General features: G+C 47.8%; 1 protein-coding gene across 1 annotated transcript in view; it reads right to left on the bottom strand.

Moving 5' to 3' along the window:
• LOC146194326 (uncharacterized) overlaps positions 1–17881 on the bottom strand; it is a 441606-nt gene that overhangs the window by 199891 nt on the left and 223834 nt on the right. The window contains exons 9-10 of the mRNA XM_084596527.1: positions 8137–8199; positions 8005–8080 (exon numbers count right to left, since the gene is read on the bottom strand). Of these exons, the coding sequence (XP_084452653.1) occupies positions 8005–8080; positions 8137–8199 (139 nt within the window). The remainder of the gene's footprint in view (positions 1–8004; positions 8081–8136; positions 8200–17881) is intronic.

Raw genomic sequence — 17881 nt, 5'->3', positions numbered from 1 at the left:
GCTGGTTTCTTTGTTTCCCGCGTGCGCAACTATAATTTGCTAAGAAATCGTGATAACCCTCGATGGATGATGGATGCTTCCACGGTAGAGCTCATGATTTGCTCCAGAGGTAGTGGAATCGTTACAAGGACTACACAAAAGAGAAAGAGCAAGAAAATCGAGCCTTGCGGTGTGCTTCTACTTCCAAGCTGGATTACCTCTGATTGGTGTTCGCAAATGCGGAGTTCAGCTTTCCTTAGTATAAGAAAGTATCTGACAGAGTTGTAGGTTTCTGCTCGAAGTTCTAGGTCTTGCCGATTTTCTAGCATTGCCGCATGATGTACTTTGTCGCAGGCTTTCTCAAGGTCTAACCCTATGACCACCCATGCATCCTGTGTTGTCGAGGACTAGGATTTCGTATTTGAGCTGTAGCGTGACGTTTTGTGTGGATCATTTGTGGTGAAAACTGTATTGCGCGCGCGCAAGACAGCTTTCTTTTACGACGGAAACTCAAGCGCGAGCCCCACAAGCGCGTGCAAAGCGAATTGGCTCTGCGGTCAGTGCGAGCGCACGCAAGCAGCCTTCAACAAACGCGAGAGCGGGCAAAGCGAGTTGGCTCCGCGTGCAGACGGCGCAAAAAGACCCAAAATGCTACAGGGGTGTTATTTGCTGTGGCCGATAAGTATGTGGCGTTGCTCGGAGAGGGCGCTGTTCAATGTAAAACCCTACTGTTCCTGTACATAAAATCCAAAAGCCAGGTTTTGCAGGCTACCTCGATGTCAGCGCCGCTGCTCAAGGTGGTGTCATCCGTTTACCGGCCCCACGCCGCCTTTTTCGCTCTGCAACGCCCTTTTCAATCACGGCGGGTGCTGGGAGCTGTCGCAGTAGAGCAGAGCAAGCAGCTAACTAGATTTGTTGAGGCTGGGGATGACTAGCTGGTGGCTCTACTTGTTTGAGTGCTAGACCGAGTGACTTTTTTATTTTTTGTTTAATTTAATAATACTGCCAATCCCTTCAGAACTTTTTACAGGAGTGAGTTTGGTTTTTGTTGCAGACATGCAGTCGACAAGGCATAACATCGTGTCAAAAAATAGAAGAACTCGGGGAAATACTCAGACAATGCGACAGTACACTGGAAAAAGGAATACAAATAACACGAAAGCGCATAAAACAACATCACCCTTTCACACTGTGCATGTCCATGAGATTACAAAAACACATCAAGCACCCGGAATGGCAAAAAAGAACATCACGTCTTGTTTCCTGACAACACACGTTTGACAGCCATTTCTAACAATTTCCTGACTCCTGGCTGTGCAGTCACCGTACTGTCTAGCGAGTTCCAATCTCGTACAACTCGCAGGAAAAAGGAAAACATAAACATGTTATATTTGTGCAGAAATATTCTTCTAATGTAAATTTATTCTTGTGACGCGTTTTCCTGGCAGTGTTGAAGGTAATGTAAGTGTCAAAATTAACTTTAAACTTGTTATGAGAGGGCATATACGGAAACTTCAGCCATTGACACGTCACACGACTAGCTAGCGTATCAAGCTCGATTTCAAACATCTGCGTCGGTCAATTGGTAAGCCTATATTTGTTGTAGATAAAGCGCACACCTTTGCGCTGGACAGCCTCAAGTATAGCTAGGTGATTTTGCATATGCGGGAACCATGCAACGTTTGCATATTCTAGGATTGGGCGAATGATTGTTATGTAGGCCAAAAGCTTGGCTTTATTTGTGGAATACCTAGGAGTTTATCAGAACCACTGAGCGAGAATCACGAGCTTTTGTGTCTATCGATGCGCGCCGGGTGACCAGAATTGTTGTTTTCGCTTCCTCCGAGACTAAAAGGGAAGAAGTGGAAAGCCCAAGCAAGATGATATTGACGGAAGCCAACTGCAAGCTCATATATCGGCAAGATACGTATACTTTGGAATAAATGCCGCATACTCTGCACGCCGCTACAGCGTAAATATAATATAGGTACCGGAATACGTACGGGAGAGACCACAACTGTTTTTCGTTTTCAATATTGATTCTCTATGCGCGTCGTGTCCTAACTGATGTAGAGTCCAGCGATGATTATTTTTGACAGCTTTACCTCGTGGCTCTCACGCCAACGATTCTGGATTATTTCTTTAGGTTAGTATATGATAAAATAACGTTAAGTTTGTGGGCATACTTTCACTTCGCTATTCGTAGCCCGATAGTTGCAACGTTCATTCCCGACCGTACTTTCTGTTATGTGACTCAGCTAAAAGCCTATAAGTATGATGTTCCACATGCAAACATGCGACCAACACATGCTTTTTACTCAAACGTTTCCTGGATTTTATGGATCGGTATCCGTCGTAGCCAGTGCATTGTTTGGAAACGTGCGAGGCTCGGTAATGTGAAGCAATTTTTTTATAAAAACGTTTCTTTCAAGCATCTTGAATATATTGATAATTTTCTTCAAAGTATTTGATTATATCAATCTAAATTAGCGTCAGTAATCGCATTTGGCGTTTTATCTTTCTTTAGCAATACTTTGATGAGGAGTAGTTTGAGTAAATTGACAGGATGGACGCCGCCTGTTACAGTTAACAGCCTTTACCGTGCAGCCAAACCTTCCTCCACGCCTTATCTCGATTCGCGGACAGTATTCTAAACAAACGTTTGCCATCCTGATCGCGTATGCTGCACAGGAAAGCGCAGCAACATGGCATTTCGAGCAAAGCAATTCAACAAACAACATCGCGAATGACGCGCGAGCCAAACACACGGCGATGTGCGACGCGCGCGCGTTTGACACCGCTGCAAAGCAGTCAGCCAACACAAAAAGCAAGAAAGAAGCGTGCGGAAGCACGTGACAGCGCTCGGCCAATGGGAGGGTCAAACGTCGAAGGAAAGCACCGGAGAGGAGGCGGGCAGCAATCTTCATACGTTGGCGCCACATTTAGTTTATTGAGGACCGGGTTCTAGAGGAGGTAGCTGTAGCATTAGCTATATCTCACCCTAAAGCTGACCTGATATTCAGCAATTCAACAACAGACATCCGAAATTTGGATAGGGGCAGGATATCTGGTACAGCGGCACAACTTCTTAATCAGGCCAAGGGACGAGAACGTAGTCAGATGGCAATAGTATAGACACCGGCACACTCTGGGAATCCTGGGAACGAGGCAGCTCACATAAATGCTCGAGCTTTCGTCAGCCGAGCAGGTGCCGGCGGTTCCGGGGCGGTCCCCGAGAGATGGACTGATATCCTTACACGATATCACAAATCCCTATAAAGTCGAGCGGAGGATTTATCCGCCCTCAATTGGTCAAGGCACAAGAATACATCTGGCGAAGATTGCAGACCCGCTTTTTCCTCAATCCCTATATAATGAGCAAAATATAACCGGAAGAGATTAAGCGAGAGCGTAGGTGGTGTCAGGAGCTGGCAACATATCACCACGTCCTATGAGAATGCAGCATAGTGCTGCAGCCGGCGGATAGTATGCGGACCCCTTTATCGAGCAGTGGAAGGCCATATTGGACAGCTGAGGCCCGGTCGTGCAGACCAGAGCCGTGGAGTGGGCCACCCAGGCTGCCGTCAGCCATGGGTTGATGGCCAACTAGCACGGAAGAGTCCGCACCTGCTGTCTGACGAAATAAAGTTTTTCCATCCATTTTAGTTTAATGAGGGGCTTTAGTTCAATGGAACTCGCAGTGACACCCTGCGATGTTTGAGTCCCCTATAGCTTAAGACTCTTGTCGACAGCCTTGATTGCAAAGCTCCAACACTTTACGTTTCTGCAAACCTTAGTTGCAATTGAGCCTACTCTTGAGCACTGCCTAACCGCCCTCCTCAACAAAAGTGCTGCCTAACTGTAATGCCTAATGCCACAATGTAGGACTAGAACCTTAACGCTAGAACCCTAGCTAGTGAGGCTAGTTTAACACTATTGCTAGCAGAATTAAAGGTATCAAATGGGACGTGATGGGGCTCAGTGAGGTTAGGGGGATAAATGAGGCATATACTGGTACTGAAGGGTGGACATGTACTGTTGTATTGAAGTTTATCGCAGAGACGAGGGCTTGGAGTAGGGTTCCTTGTCAATAAGGATACACTTGGTAATACAGCGGAATTCTATAGCATTAATGAGATGGGGGCAGGCTTCGTTGGACAACAGCCAATTGAGGAACACAAGAGCTCTGTATAAGACAAAAATATCAAAGAAAGCTTCTGTGCTAAGCTGGGCGTGATAAAGGACAAACGAGGCAGGGACCTCACTGAAGCCTCAGAGATAAAGAAGAGGTGGTGGGAATACACAGAAGAACTGCTCAAGAAGCACCCGGATTTGCAAACCTAACATAAGACTGTTGTGATTACTGATCTCGAGCCGGGCATCCTGAAGAGTGAAGTTAAATGGGCCTCAGCCAGCCTTGCTAAGAACAAAGCTAGCGGAATTGATGGCATTCCAGCTGCGTTGCTTCAAAACCTCAACAATGACGACGCTGTTAACGTTCTCTATACATTATGTCAGAAAATTTAGACAACCCTGCAGTGGCCACAGGATTGGAGGAGGTCAGTTTATATCCCCATTCCAAAGAAAGGCAAGTGCCAAAGATTGTTGCAACTACCACACGATCGATCTTATTTCGCATGTAGCGAGGTGATGTTGAAAAATCCTCCAAGGTAGGCTGCAGCAGCATGTGGCTCGGGAGCTTCCGGACGTGCAAGCTGGGTTTGGCAAGGGCAGAGGTACTAGAGACCAGATTGCCAACCTTCGCTGGATCATGGAAAACCAAGAGAGTTCCAGAAGCCCATCTACTTCTGCTTTATTGATTATGTGAAAGCGTCTGACTGCGCAGGCCACAGCAGATTGTGGCAAGCTCTCCAAGAGTTGGAGGTTCCAATTCACCTTATCTGTCTCCTCAGGAACCTGTATGAAGGGCAAGAGGCCACAGTCAGAACTGGGCATGGTCTTACTGATTGGTTTCCGATTGAGAAAGGAGTAAGACACGGCGGCATACTTGTGCCTTGCCTATTTACGCTATATGCTGAGTGCATCATGAGGAAGGTCGGTCTGGATGAGTGTTAAGCTGGAGTGAAGATTGCTGGAAAACGTATCAACAACCTTAGATATGCGGATGATACCACTTTAATTGCAGAAAGTGAAGTGGAACTCATGAGACTTCTGATGCGCGTACAAGAAGACAGTGAGAAGTTTGGGCTTAAACTTAACATTAAAAAGACAAAGATCATGGCGTCTTGCCCTATCAAGTCCTGGAGCATCAAGGGACAAGAAGTGGAAGCTGTGACATATTTTCTCTTCGTTGGCTCCAAAATTATCCCGGAAGGAGACTGCAGCCATGAAATTAGGAGACGCCTGCTTCTGGGAAAGAGCCATGGGTAGCCTTGACCGCCTAGTAAGGAGCAGAGACATTACACTGGCAACCAAGTTCCATATACCTCGTGCTATGATCTTTTCCAGTTGTGGTGTATGAATGCGAGAGTTGGACTGTGAAGAAAGCTGACCGACGAAGAATTGACGCGTTTGAATTGTGGTGCTCTTGAGAGTTCTTTGGAATGCCAGAAGATCAATTCAGTCGATATTGCCCTTACTGCTCATTGGAGGGTCAAATTCTATAAGTTAAAGCTCAGCTACTTTGGCCATCTGATGAGAAGAGAGGAGTCGCTGGAGAAAGATTTGATGTTGGGAAAAGTTGAGGGTCACCGGAGAAGGGGTAGGCAGCAAACGCGATGGTTAGATGGCATCCTCGAGGCGCTGCAGTTGAAGGTATGTGATGTTAGGAAGATAGTGAGAGACCGGTAAGCGTGGCGTGATATGGTCCATAGGGTCACGAAGAGTCAGACACGACTGATCGACGGAACTGAACTGAACTGGCATAATTCGTAACAAAGCTTAATTAGCGGTATAAACTGAAGGTTGTACAGGCCTACGCGACTACATGTAGTCATAATGACGGGCCAGTCGAAAGCGTCTACGAAAATCTAGAATTCACAATGAGAAAATAAAGACGGAATATAATTTACTAGTTGTGAGTTCAATGCCAATGTAAGGAAAAAACTGGCTGGAAACCAAGCCGTGTGTGACCATGGGATTGATTCTAGGAAACGCAGGGATAGGTTACTACTTGCTATATAGCGCTTAAAAGACAAGGACACAGCGAGGCATACAGGACATTCTGTATGGGTCCTAAAAAAATCCTATGTGGCAGGTGACCCGTCACCAACTGGCCCAAGCTTGCATTCTGGCGTAAGCTACTAGCTTAATTTGCATAGCGCAATAACTTAAGGACTATGAATACTTTCTTCAACAAACGGGATAACCGGAAGTGGACAAGAAAAAGCTTTAAAGGGGAGACTAAAATAAAATTGATTTCGTACTGTGTTAGAACCGCGGCATTATGAAGGATGTAGAGGTAATCGGAAAGGTGCGATGCAGTAACTACATCATGGTAAGGTATCGAGTTAGTTGAGATCTGAAGAGACAAAGAAACAGAAAAGCAAGAAATAAGGCCATCAAAATATTACCGGTGAGCGTGAGGGCAGAAGAATTCAGAATCTCACCACAGAATGAAGATATTCAGCTTTAACAAAGGATGACGACTTCTGTCTAGAAGCAATAACTAACAGTTTCAGAGATATAATTACTGAGGGATGCGAAAGAGATGGTGGGATAGTTAGAGCGGATACCGGTAAACTAGTTACGGAGACGAAATATGTGATTAAGAAACGCCAAAGCATAAAGGCTTCCCACTCAACAGACAGGAGCGAACTTTGAGAGATATTTATGTTAATCAATAAGTGTAAAGTGGCCGACATAAGGAAGTATAACATAAGGAAATTCAGCATTTTATAAAGAACGGGGCAGGCGTAAAGCGGCGAAGCGGAAATTGGACATCGGCGAAAACTAAATGTATGCGCTAAAGGACAAGGCGGGCAGTGTCATCACGAATATAGACAAGATAGCCAATGTAGCCAAGGAGTTCTATACTGATATATGCAGTAGCCGAAGTAGTGGGGACTTAATGAGATTGGCAGTAGTGAAAAACAGTCAGATATTCCGCCAGTGGCAAAGGACGAGGTGCAGAGTGGGCAGAGAAATAACTGTACTTAATGACATTGTAATGGAAATCAAGAAGAAATTGACATGGGCCGGGCATGTGGTTTGAAGAAAGGATAACCGATGGTCGCGTAAGGTAAAAAAGTAGATTCCAAGTGAAACAAAGCTTAGCAGGGGACGGCAGAAAGTTAGGTGGGCGGATGAAGTTAAGCAGATCGCCGCGGTCAAGTGGAGGCAGCCAGCACAGGACGGGGTTAATTGGAATAATAAGGGAGAGGCCTTCTCCCTGCAGTGGGTATAGTTGGAGTGATGATGATGAGGATGTAGCACTAGTATTCAGCCATACTACCTAAATAATCCTAATTAGAACTTTATGTAAGCAATATAACTAGGAATCAATGAGGAAATTTGCTTGCACAATGCACAATGTTCAAACGACCATATTTAAGAGCACTCTTGGCTTTATTCAACAATCTCCTTGGAAACAATATCTAGCTCGCGTCGCCGCTATTGAAACATTGTCTAGTAAGCATAAGGTCAAGCCTGATTTACTCGCTGCTTCATCTGGCCTATTTGTAGACGTAACTTTTATTGCAAAAATCTGCAAGCCATATTCTGTCTCCACAGGAGACTTTCACGTGCATTTTCTAACAGTAAACCTATTTTCAAAGCAGAAATTTCTATAAACCACATGAGAACTTTGTGTGGTTGCAAAAGAAAAGTACTATAATATTAGGGTACTAGAAAACAAAAGCTACACATCTACATAAAATCCTCTCGTTCCAGCACATCACAATATTTTGTTACATATTCACAACCCTTTGCTTGATTGTATTTATTTGTAATATTTATTTCTGGCATGAATCTGAATGATTGAGAAGGAGAAGGTGTTCCTGCTAAGTACATTAAAGGCTATGGTCGATTTGGAGAGTTTGAGCTAAGGAAAACGGAGCCACTCACCGTCAGCGCCGGAATGAAGTGGACCACTTCGACGTTCCGAGACGTCATGAGGAGCTTGAGCTTGAGGAAGTACACGCTGCGTGTGGGAGAGAGGGTTAGGGCGATGTGGTTGCGCTTTTCGGCACAGCTCACCCTTCTTCCGCCATCAAGCCGTATGACTTGGAGAAGGACTGCGTGATGTCGTAGATGGTCTCCCTGCATGAGGACCAATGCGCCCATACCCTGCCAGCCTGTCCACACGCGGAGTCCTTTCGAAGGCAAGCAGCGTACACAAGGCCTGAAGCTTCGTAAGAAGCCAGCAGCAAGTCCACCAGCCTGCTTTACCCTTGACATGTACAAAAGTACTCCCCATAACAAGAGCATCTTGTCCGTTAACATGGTTTCGCAAGCAGGCATGTGCGAACGGGTTCTTTTTAGGACGGAACATATTGTTGTAGAGCAGTTAAACAGAAACCGAATTGGTTGTCGACCGCTAGACCAAATGGGAGTTTTTGTCGCCTACTCGCCACAAAATTACTAACTTAAGGATTCTTTCTTGACATACATATCGAAACAAAACACAGCAAATATTTAAAAGGTTTAGCAATAGCTGATAACCCCCGCCTGCACCTTGCGCCAAGAGACGGTTTCGATCAACTTTAGAAAATAAGCGACGCTCTAGTTTCAAGCGGAAAGCTCGTGCACCACCTTCACACGTTTCTAAGACTGATGCCCATATCGAAACAAGTCCCATTCTCATTTCCCTAAGGCTCACCTGCGTACTCGCGCAGATGATCTCCACCTTTCGTTCTAGTTGGTGATATATTCTTAGAATAAAAAGGTAGCGCAAAAGGACGAGGACGGAGGAAGGTGCACAAACATGAACGTTCGTGTTTGTGTCCCTTTCTCCGTCCTTGTCCTTTTGCGCTAACTTTTTATTCTAAGACACAACTACCTCCCGCAATACACGCTCCTTAAAAACAGCCATGACTGATCGCACTCCCGAATGTTTCAAGCCAAAATAAAAACATGACACAGGCATCAAGAATGTTGAGAAGCTGTGGACTTCGAAAATAAAAAAATCTAATTTAGTATTTTTTATTAGAGTTTGGCAGCAACCGTCTTGTTGAAAGCTATGAACTCTTTTCTGTAAGGTTCATTAGCTTGAGCTGCACTACCGATTGTAGGATTAAGAATTAAGGGTACTAACCACCCAAACAAATTGCACCAGGGTCCTTCCACGCCAACTGTCCAGACGTAAAAGTCTGCCTTCTCCGATATGATTGTCATCATCATAATAATCAGCCTGACTATGCCCCTTGCAGGGCGAATACCTCTCCCATATTGCTGCAATTAACCCGGTCCTTTGCTAGCTGTATCCACTAGACCACTGCGAACTTCTCAACCTCATTCATCCACCCAACTTTCTGCCGCCCCCTACTACGTCTTTCTTCCCTTGGAATACAGTTTATTACTCTAAGCGACCATCGGTTATCCTCTCTTCCCACTACATGTCCTACCCATGCCCATTTCTTCTTCTTGATTCCCGCTAGAATGCCGGTGACTTGAGTTATTTCTCGGACCAACTCGGCCCGCTTCCATTCTCTTAATATTTCCCTACCATTTTTTGTTCCGTAGCCCTCTGCGTGGTCTGCAACGTAAGTAGAACCCTCTTCGTTAGCCTCCACGTTTCAGCACCATAGGTGAGTACAGGTAAGATGCAACTGTTATATACTTTCCTTTGAGCGATACCGGTAAGCTGTTTTTCATAATCTGCGAGTTCTTGCCATATGCGCTCCATCCCAATCTTATTCTCCTATATGCTTAAACGAATCTCCTAATAACGTACAAGAACGTACGTAACAGAATCATTAAACGTTTCCACCCAAAAATGCATTTTCCTTTCTTGATTCCACTTTGAAATTTTTAAAACAGCCTGTAACAAGGCAACACTCGATATTTCATGAGTATTGTTTTCAAAGAACTGTAGAATACTGCACAATTTTTAGTGACACTTGAAAAAACTCTAGCGTTTTGGGTCATTTGCGTCATGTAGTTTTTCATGCTAAAAAGGGAAAAGTTATACCTTCTCCGTATATGTGGAAAAAACTCCCCGGACCTGAATGTATGCTACCTGAGGACGAATGTTACAGCTAAGAACTCTGAAGACGTCGAAGTAAAATATTGTCACGATATTGGCGACTAGGGCTAGGTTATCAGAGCCGGTGCAGGTGGAATTACACGGTCCAAGCTTTAGGTATGTCTTTCTAGTCCGGAGCCGATTCACTCCGTCCTTTTTTCCCGAGCGCCACTTAACGTCTTTCGCTCCGAGCGCCCCATGGCATTCCTCCCTCCTTAAGCGTGACGCACACGTGCACACAGGTGGACAAAAACAAACGAAAAAAAATTTTGCAGATGCCGTCTTTCAGTTACCGCGTAAAATACGGCTTCATGCGTAGGACATGAACTGTCTCTGGACGAGGTAGCAGACGGCCTCTCTGCTCTGGGCCATCTGGGAGGACCTCATAGTTAACGTCGCTGAGGCGCCGCAAGACTTTATATGGTCCGAAGTAACGACAAATTAGCTTTTCTGATAGGCCATGGCGTCGAACAGGAGTCCACATCCACACCTGGACCCCGGTGTTGTAGGAAGCTTGTTTGTGGCGGAGGTTGTACCGGCGTGAATCCTTGTCCTGTTGCTGGGCGATGTGGACGCGTGCTAGTTGGCGTGCTTGCTCAGCATCTTAGGCAAAGGGTTCGGCGTCGGTAGAAAGCTCGGTATCTGTTTCGCAAGGGAGCATTGAGTCCAGCATCGTCCGAACCTCCCTGCCGTAAACTAGGCGAAACAGCGTGAAGCGTGTCGTCACTTGGACTGCCGTATTGTACGCGAATGTCACATATGGTAGGATAGCATCCCAAGTCTTGTGCTGGGCGTCGACATACATCGCCAGCATGTCCGCAATGGTCTTATTAAGCCTTTCCGTCAGCCCGTTGGTCTGCGGATGGTAAGCAGTAGCTTTTCGATGCGCCGTACCGCTGAGATGAAAAACTTCGGCCATCATTTGTGAAGTAAAGGCAGTCTCTCATACTAAGTGGCACGGGCTGAGGCTCTTTATTTTTCTTTCCTTTTCTGCCTCAACATAACATATGTCAGTAATAATACAGGTCGGAGCACCCTGCCGCAGCATTATCTGGTGTACAAAGAAATGGACAACCTCCGATGCTGTACCACTAGGTAACGCTTTGGTCTCAACATATCGAGTCAGGTAGTCTGTGGCGATGATTATCCAGCGGTTGCCCCCGGAAGATCGAGGGAAAGGACCGAGAAGGTCCATGCCGACTTGATCAAACGGTGCGCGTGGTGGTATTATGGGCACGGAAGGCCTGCAGGCTTTGATTGCGGAACCTTCCGACACTGACATTGCCGACAGCTCCTAACATAGCGCTTAACGACCCGACAGTGGCAAGGTTGGGCCAGTAGAATGTCTTTCGTATTCTAGCAAGTGTGCGAGTATAGCCCAAGTGGCCAGAAGTTGGTTCATCGTGGCACGCGGAAAGGATTTCCTCTCGCAGAGCTGCGGGTACCACGAGGAGGTAGGTTCTCGAATCGGATCTAGAGCTGTGCTTATAGAGTACACCACTTCTCAGGTAGAAAGTTGAGAGGCTCCGAGAAAAGCACTTAGGTACTGTGGCTGGCTGACCTTCTAAATAATCGATCAGGGCTCGTAACTCTGGATCAGCACGCTGCTGATGGGACATATCTGAAGCATTAACAGCTCCGAGAAAACTGCCAGAGTCACCCGTGTGCGGTGAAGCGAGCTCGACGGGCGCACGAGAGAGCGCGTCAGCATCTTCATGCTTATGTCCGGACTTATAGACTATAGTGAGGTCAAACTCCTGTAGGCGAAGGCTCCATCTCGCCAGGCGGCCGCATGGGTCACGCAGGTTGGCCAGCCAACACAAGGAATGGTGGCCAGTGACCACTTTAAATGGGCGACCATAAAGGTAAGGGCGAAATTTTGCAGCAGCCCAAATAATGGCGAGACATTCGTTCTCAGTAGTAGAATAGTTCATCTCGGCGCGGGATAAAGCACGGCTGGCGTAGGCGACGGCTCGTTCCACACCCTCTTGACGTTGCACGAGAACCGCCCCAAGGCCAATGTTACTGGCGTGTGTGTGGATTTCTGTCTCACCGTGCTCATCGAAATGGGCTGGAACAGGCGGCGATTGGAGACGGAGACGCAACTTGGTAAAAGTAGCTTCTTGCTCGTGACTCCAAACAAAAGGGGTGTCTCCCCGGGTTAGCCGAGTCAGCGGTTCAGCAAGATCAGCGAAGTTATCGATAAAACGGCGGTAATAACTGCACAAGCCGAGAATTCTGCGAACAGCTTTCTTGTCACGTGGAATCGGAAATTCCGCAACAGCAGTAAGCTTGTCAGGGTCGGGCTTCACGCCGTTAGCGCTTACGACATGACCGAGGAATTTAAGCTCTTGGTAGCCAAAGTGACATTTCTGTGGCTTAAGTGACAAGTTAGCGGATCGAAGGGCTTCGAGTACTGACCGCAGGCGCTTAAGATGTTGTGAAAACGATTCTGCGAAGACCACCACGTCATCTAGGTAGACTATGCAACACTGCCATTTAAGCCCGGCGAGGACAGTGTCCATCATAGGCTGAAAAGTGGCCGGCGCGGAACAAAGTCCGAAAGGTAGAACTTTAAATTCGTAAAGTCCGTCGGGTGTGACAAAGGCCTTTTTCTCACAATCTCGCTCATCTAACTCAATCTGCCAGTAGCCACTTTTCAGATCTATTGACGAAAAGTACTTCGCACGCCGCAGGCGGTCGAGAGAGTCGTCAAACCGCGGCAAGGGTAAACATCCTTCTTGGTTACGGCATTCAGCTTGCGGTAATCGACGCAAAAACGTAACGTGTCGTCTTTCTTTTTAACTAGAACCACTGGGGAGGACCATGGGCTATTTGAAGGCTGGATAACATCATCTTCGAGCATTTGTTTACTTGTGACTTAATAACTTCGCGCTCGGTTGAAGAGACGCGGTAAGGGTGCTGGTGAATTGGGCGCACATCATCGAACGTCACGATCTGGTGCTTGGCAATCGGAGTCTGATGCACTTTTGACCATGATGCAACACACTCTCTGAATTCGAGTAACAATGAAAACAGCTGTTCACGCTGGCTCACCGATAGCTCTGAGCTAATATCGAGGTTGTCGAGGGATGTGGGCGGCGGCACAGTTTCTGTGGACAAGCACTCAGACACTCAGAGCAGAAGAGCGTGTTATCGGGCTAGTTGGTTCTGCATAGTATATAAGAGAAAAGCGCAACAACTTCAACAGGACACAGGAAGAAACACACAAAACAGTTCACGAGCGCTCGTGAGCTGTTTTGTGGGTTTCTTCCTGTGTCCTGTTGAAGTTGTTGCGCTTTTCTCTTATATACTAAGCACTCAGAGACTTCAGATATGCGTTCCGCGAAAGCTACGGAAGTATTGCGAAAAAGGTGTCGATACTGGTGCGAAAAATTGGTAACAAGTACCTTGGACTGACCACAGTAAAAATGGATCAAATAGTGAGCCACGCAGACTCCCTGCGTCAACAGTAACGAGAGGTTCAGCTCAACTCAGCCGTTCAGTCGTGTCCGACTCTTCGTTACCCTATGGACCATGTCACGCCACGCTTTCCGGTCTCTCACTATCTTCCTAACATCACATAACTTCATCTGCAGTGCCTCGAGGATACCATTTAACCATCGCGTTCCCTGCCTACCCCTTCTCCGGCGACCCTCAACATTTCCCAACATCAATTCTTTCTCCAGCGACTCCTCTCTTCTCATCAGATGACCAAAGTAGCTGAGCTTTAACTTATAGAATTTGACCCTCCAATGAGCAGTCAGGGTTTATGGTCGACAATATCGACTGATTTGATCTTCTGGCAGTCCAAGGAACTCTCAAGTCTTCGCCAGCACTGCAATTCAAACGCGTCAATTCTTCAGCGGTCAGCCTTTTTCACAGTCCAACTCTCGCATCCATACATCACAACTGGAAAGACCATAGCACGAGTTATACGGATCTTGGTTGGCAGACTAATGTCTCTGCTCTTTACTAGGCGGTCAAGGCTAACCATTGCTCTCTTTCCCAGAAGCAGGCGTCTCCTAATTTCATGGCTGCAGTCTCCTTCCGAGGTAATCTTGGAGCCCAAGAAGAGAAAATCTGTCACAGCTTCCACTTCTTGTCCATTGATGCTCCAGGACTTCATAGGGAAGACGCCATGATCTTTGTTTTTTTAATGTTCAGTTCAAGCCCAAACTTCTCACTCTCTTCTTGTATGCGCATCAGAAGTCTCCTGAGTTCCACTTCACTTTCTGCCATTAAAGTGGTATCATCCGCATATCTAATGTTGTTGATACGTTTTCCAGCAATCTTCACTCCAGCTGAAGACTCGTCCAGACCGGCCTTTCTCATGATGCACTCTGCATATAGGTTAAATACGCAGGGCGACGGTATCCAGCCTTGTCTCACTCCTTTCTCAATCGGAAACCAATCAGTAAGACCATGACCAGTTCTGACCATGGCCTCTTGTCCTTCATACAGGTTCCTGAGGAGACAGATGAGGTGAATTGGAACTCCCATCTCTTGGAGAGCTTGCCACAATCTGCTGTGATCTACGCAGTCAAACGCTTTCGCTTAATCAATAAAGCAGAAGTAGATGGGTTTCTGGAACTCTCTTGCTTTTTCCATGATCCAGCGAAGGTTGGCAATTTGGTCTCTAGTTCCTCTGCCCTTGCGAAACCCAGCTTGTACGTTCGGAAGCTCCTGATCCACATACTCCTGCAGCCTTCCTTGGAGGATTTTCAACATCACCTTGCTAGCATGCGAAATAAGCGCGATCGTGCGGTAGTTGGAACAATCTTTGGCACTGCCTTTTTTTGGAATGGGGATGTAAACTGACCTTCTCCAATTCTGTGGCCACTGCAGGGTTGTTCAAATCTTCTGACATAATGTATGCAGAATGTCAACAGCATCATGGTTAAGGTTTTGAAGTAAATCAGCTGGAATGCCATCAATTCCGCTAGCTTTGTTCTTAGCAAGGCTGGCTAAGGCCCATTCAACTTCCCTCTTCAGGATGCCCGGCTCGAGATCAGTAATCACAACCGTCTTATGTTGGGTTTGCACATTCGGGTCCTTTTTGTACAGTTCTTCTGTGTATTCCTGCCACCTCTTCTTTATCTCTGAGGCTTCAGTGAGGTCCTTGCCTCGTTTGTCCTTTATCACGCCCAGCTTAGCACAGAAGCTTCCTTTGATATCTTTGATTGTCTTATACAGAGCTCTTGTGTTCCTTAATTGGCTGTTCTCCTCAACTGGGTTAGTTTCGGCTATGGCATCATCATCGTAAAGTGCGTTGCATTTGAAATTAAGGAAGGTGCTGGTTCGGGGTGGCAGCGTGACACTGTCCGCATAAACTCGAAGCACATTGAGTGGTCGCTGTGTACTGCTGAGGGCCACTGCTTTCTCAGTTGAAAACGAGACCTTAAAATCCCGGAGGTCAATAATTGCGCCATATTCACGAAGAAAATCTACGCCCAGAATTAGGTCACGTGAGCAGCTTTTCAGAACGAGGCAGCTTACCACAAATGTCGACTCTTGAATTTGAACCCTGGCCGTGCACATGCCTAGAGGAGTAACCAGATGACCACCCACAGTGCGAACGTGTGTGCCAGCCCACGGAGTCAAAACCTTCTAGAGAATCGCGCCAAACTGGCTGCTCAAAATAGAATAATCAGCGCCAGTATCCAACAAAGCTCGAACATTGCGACCATCCAGTATTACTGGTATGTCCAACGACAGCTTCTCAAGAATATCAGGCTTCTGAGTGTTTGAGTGCTCTGCGTCGGTGTACGCGGTATGCTTCACCTGCAATTCGTCATTGTTGCAGGCGCGTTGTTGCAGGCGCGTTGTTGCGGTGTCCGTTCTACCGGCAATTCGTCGTCGTTGCGGGTGCGTTGTCGCGTCACCTGTTCCACCGGCAATTCGTCGTTGTTGCGGGTGCATTGTTGCGTCGTCTGTTTAACCGGCAATTCTTCGTTGTTGCGGGTGCGTTGGTGCGTCGTCGGTTCCACCGGCGATTCGTCGTCGTTGCGGGTGCGTCATGGCGGCGTCGAGATAGCATTATAATCGGCAACCGCGGACTTTTCCAATGTCGATTCGTAGAGTTTCCGTCTCCGCGTCGATGGGGGGTCTCCCGCGCAGCGATGTCCAGCGAGCCTACCCCCGAAGGTCGCTGGTTTCAGTTTTCCCGCTGGAGGCTGAGCAATCGGCCCTGCGCTACCCATGAGGACCTCGCAGCAGATGGCGAAGGGCGAGCCCTGGGCGACTGTGATCGAGATTGCCGCAGACGAGACGGTACACCACGGCGCTGGTCATTGAGGAAATCTTCAACGGCTCGGGGCCGTTCGCCGTGGCGAGGCCGCGGAGAATCGGCGGAAAAACCTTCGAGGCCCAGTCGACGGTAGGGACAGCGCCGATAGACATGATCCGGTTCGCCGCAGTGAAAGCTTAAAGGCCGTCGGTCGGGGGTATGCCACTCGTCTGCTTTCCGTCTAGACTGTCGGGAATCCGTTACGTACTGGATCACGGGGGGCGGTGTTGTTGGTGCAGCTACGTTAGCAGGAATGAGGGTCGGCGACTGGGGTGGCGAGTATTGTAGCACCTCGGCGTATGTCGGACGCTGGCACTCAGGTGGCGTAAGAGGAGGAGCAGGGTGAGGTTCACCGCTTGAAAACGGAGGCCGGAGCGCTAGCTGCACTTCGTCGCGGACAACGCTCGCAATGGAGGTAGAAGCTGGTTGATGTGCGCCATACAGCAGTCCGAGTTCGTCGCGCACAATCAAACGTACGAGCTCACGTAGCGCCGATGCGTCCATGCCATGGGATGGTAACTCGGCAGAGACGGAGGTGGCGTGGATGGTACGATTCTGTGCCAAAGCTCGCTGCTGAAGCACTTTTTCTATCGTGGATGTTTCCGCAAGGAATTCTTCGACAGTTTTCGGTGGGCTGCGCACCAGGCCAGCAAAAAGCTGCTCTTTAACGCCAACCATGAGGTAGCGCAGCTTTTTGTCCTCGGACATTGCAGGGTCTGCCCGCTTGAAGAGGCATGTCATACCTTCGATATATGCTGCGACGGTTTCGTTAGGCATTTGAACCCGAGATTGGAGAGCGCGTTCGGCCCGTCCGCGGCGATCTGAGCTACCGTAAGCAGCCGCAAGATGACGCTTGAACTCACTCCAGGAAGACAGCTGGTCTTCATGGTTCTCGAACCATGTCCGAGCGCCATCTTCAAGCGTTGCGAAGCCGGGCGGCGTCATCCCAGAGGTTGAAGGTAGCTACCCTTTCGTAGTGCTGCAACCAGTCGTCGACGTCTTCATAGGTGTCCCCGTGAAAGGTCTTTGGGACGCGGGGGTTCTGAAACGTAACGTAAGTAGGGGCCGCTCCAGGCATTGCGACGACATCGTGGCTGCCGGTAGTCATAGCCGATGGGGAAAACTCAGGTGGTAGGCCTCGTTGCCTGCGGCTGGTGCGGTGAACAAGCGTTTCCTCGAATATATGACCTGCACTCCTGCTTAGCGGAGGGGTACGGGACATCAGACCTGACCTCCACCAGATTTGTCACAATATTGGCGACTAGGGCTAGGTTATCAGAGCCGGTGCAGGTGGAATTACACGGTACAAGCTTCTAGTCCGGAGCCGATTCACTTCGTCCTTTTTCCCCGAGCGCCACTTCGTCTTTCGCTCCGAGCGCCCCCTGGCAATATAATACTGAATTTTGCAGGAAGTGCACTTTGAACCCTAAGCTTCGATTACCACTCATATCTCCTTTTGTGGCATGAAC

This window comes from Amblyomma maculatum, chromosome 3 (genome assembly GCF_055883805.1).
Source record: "Amblyomma maculatum isolate TAMU_Amacu chromosome 3, ASM5588380v1, whole genome shotgun sequence".
Taxonomy (NCBI): Eukaryota; Metazoa; Arthropoda; class Arachnida; order Ixodida; family Ixodidae; genus Amblyomma; species Amblyomma maculatum.
Note: the sequence above shows the minus strand (reverse complement) of the source record. Positions and strands in the feature narration are given on the sequence as shown.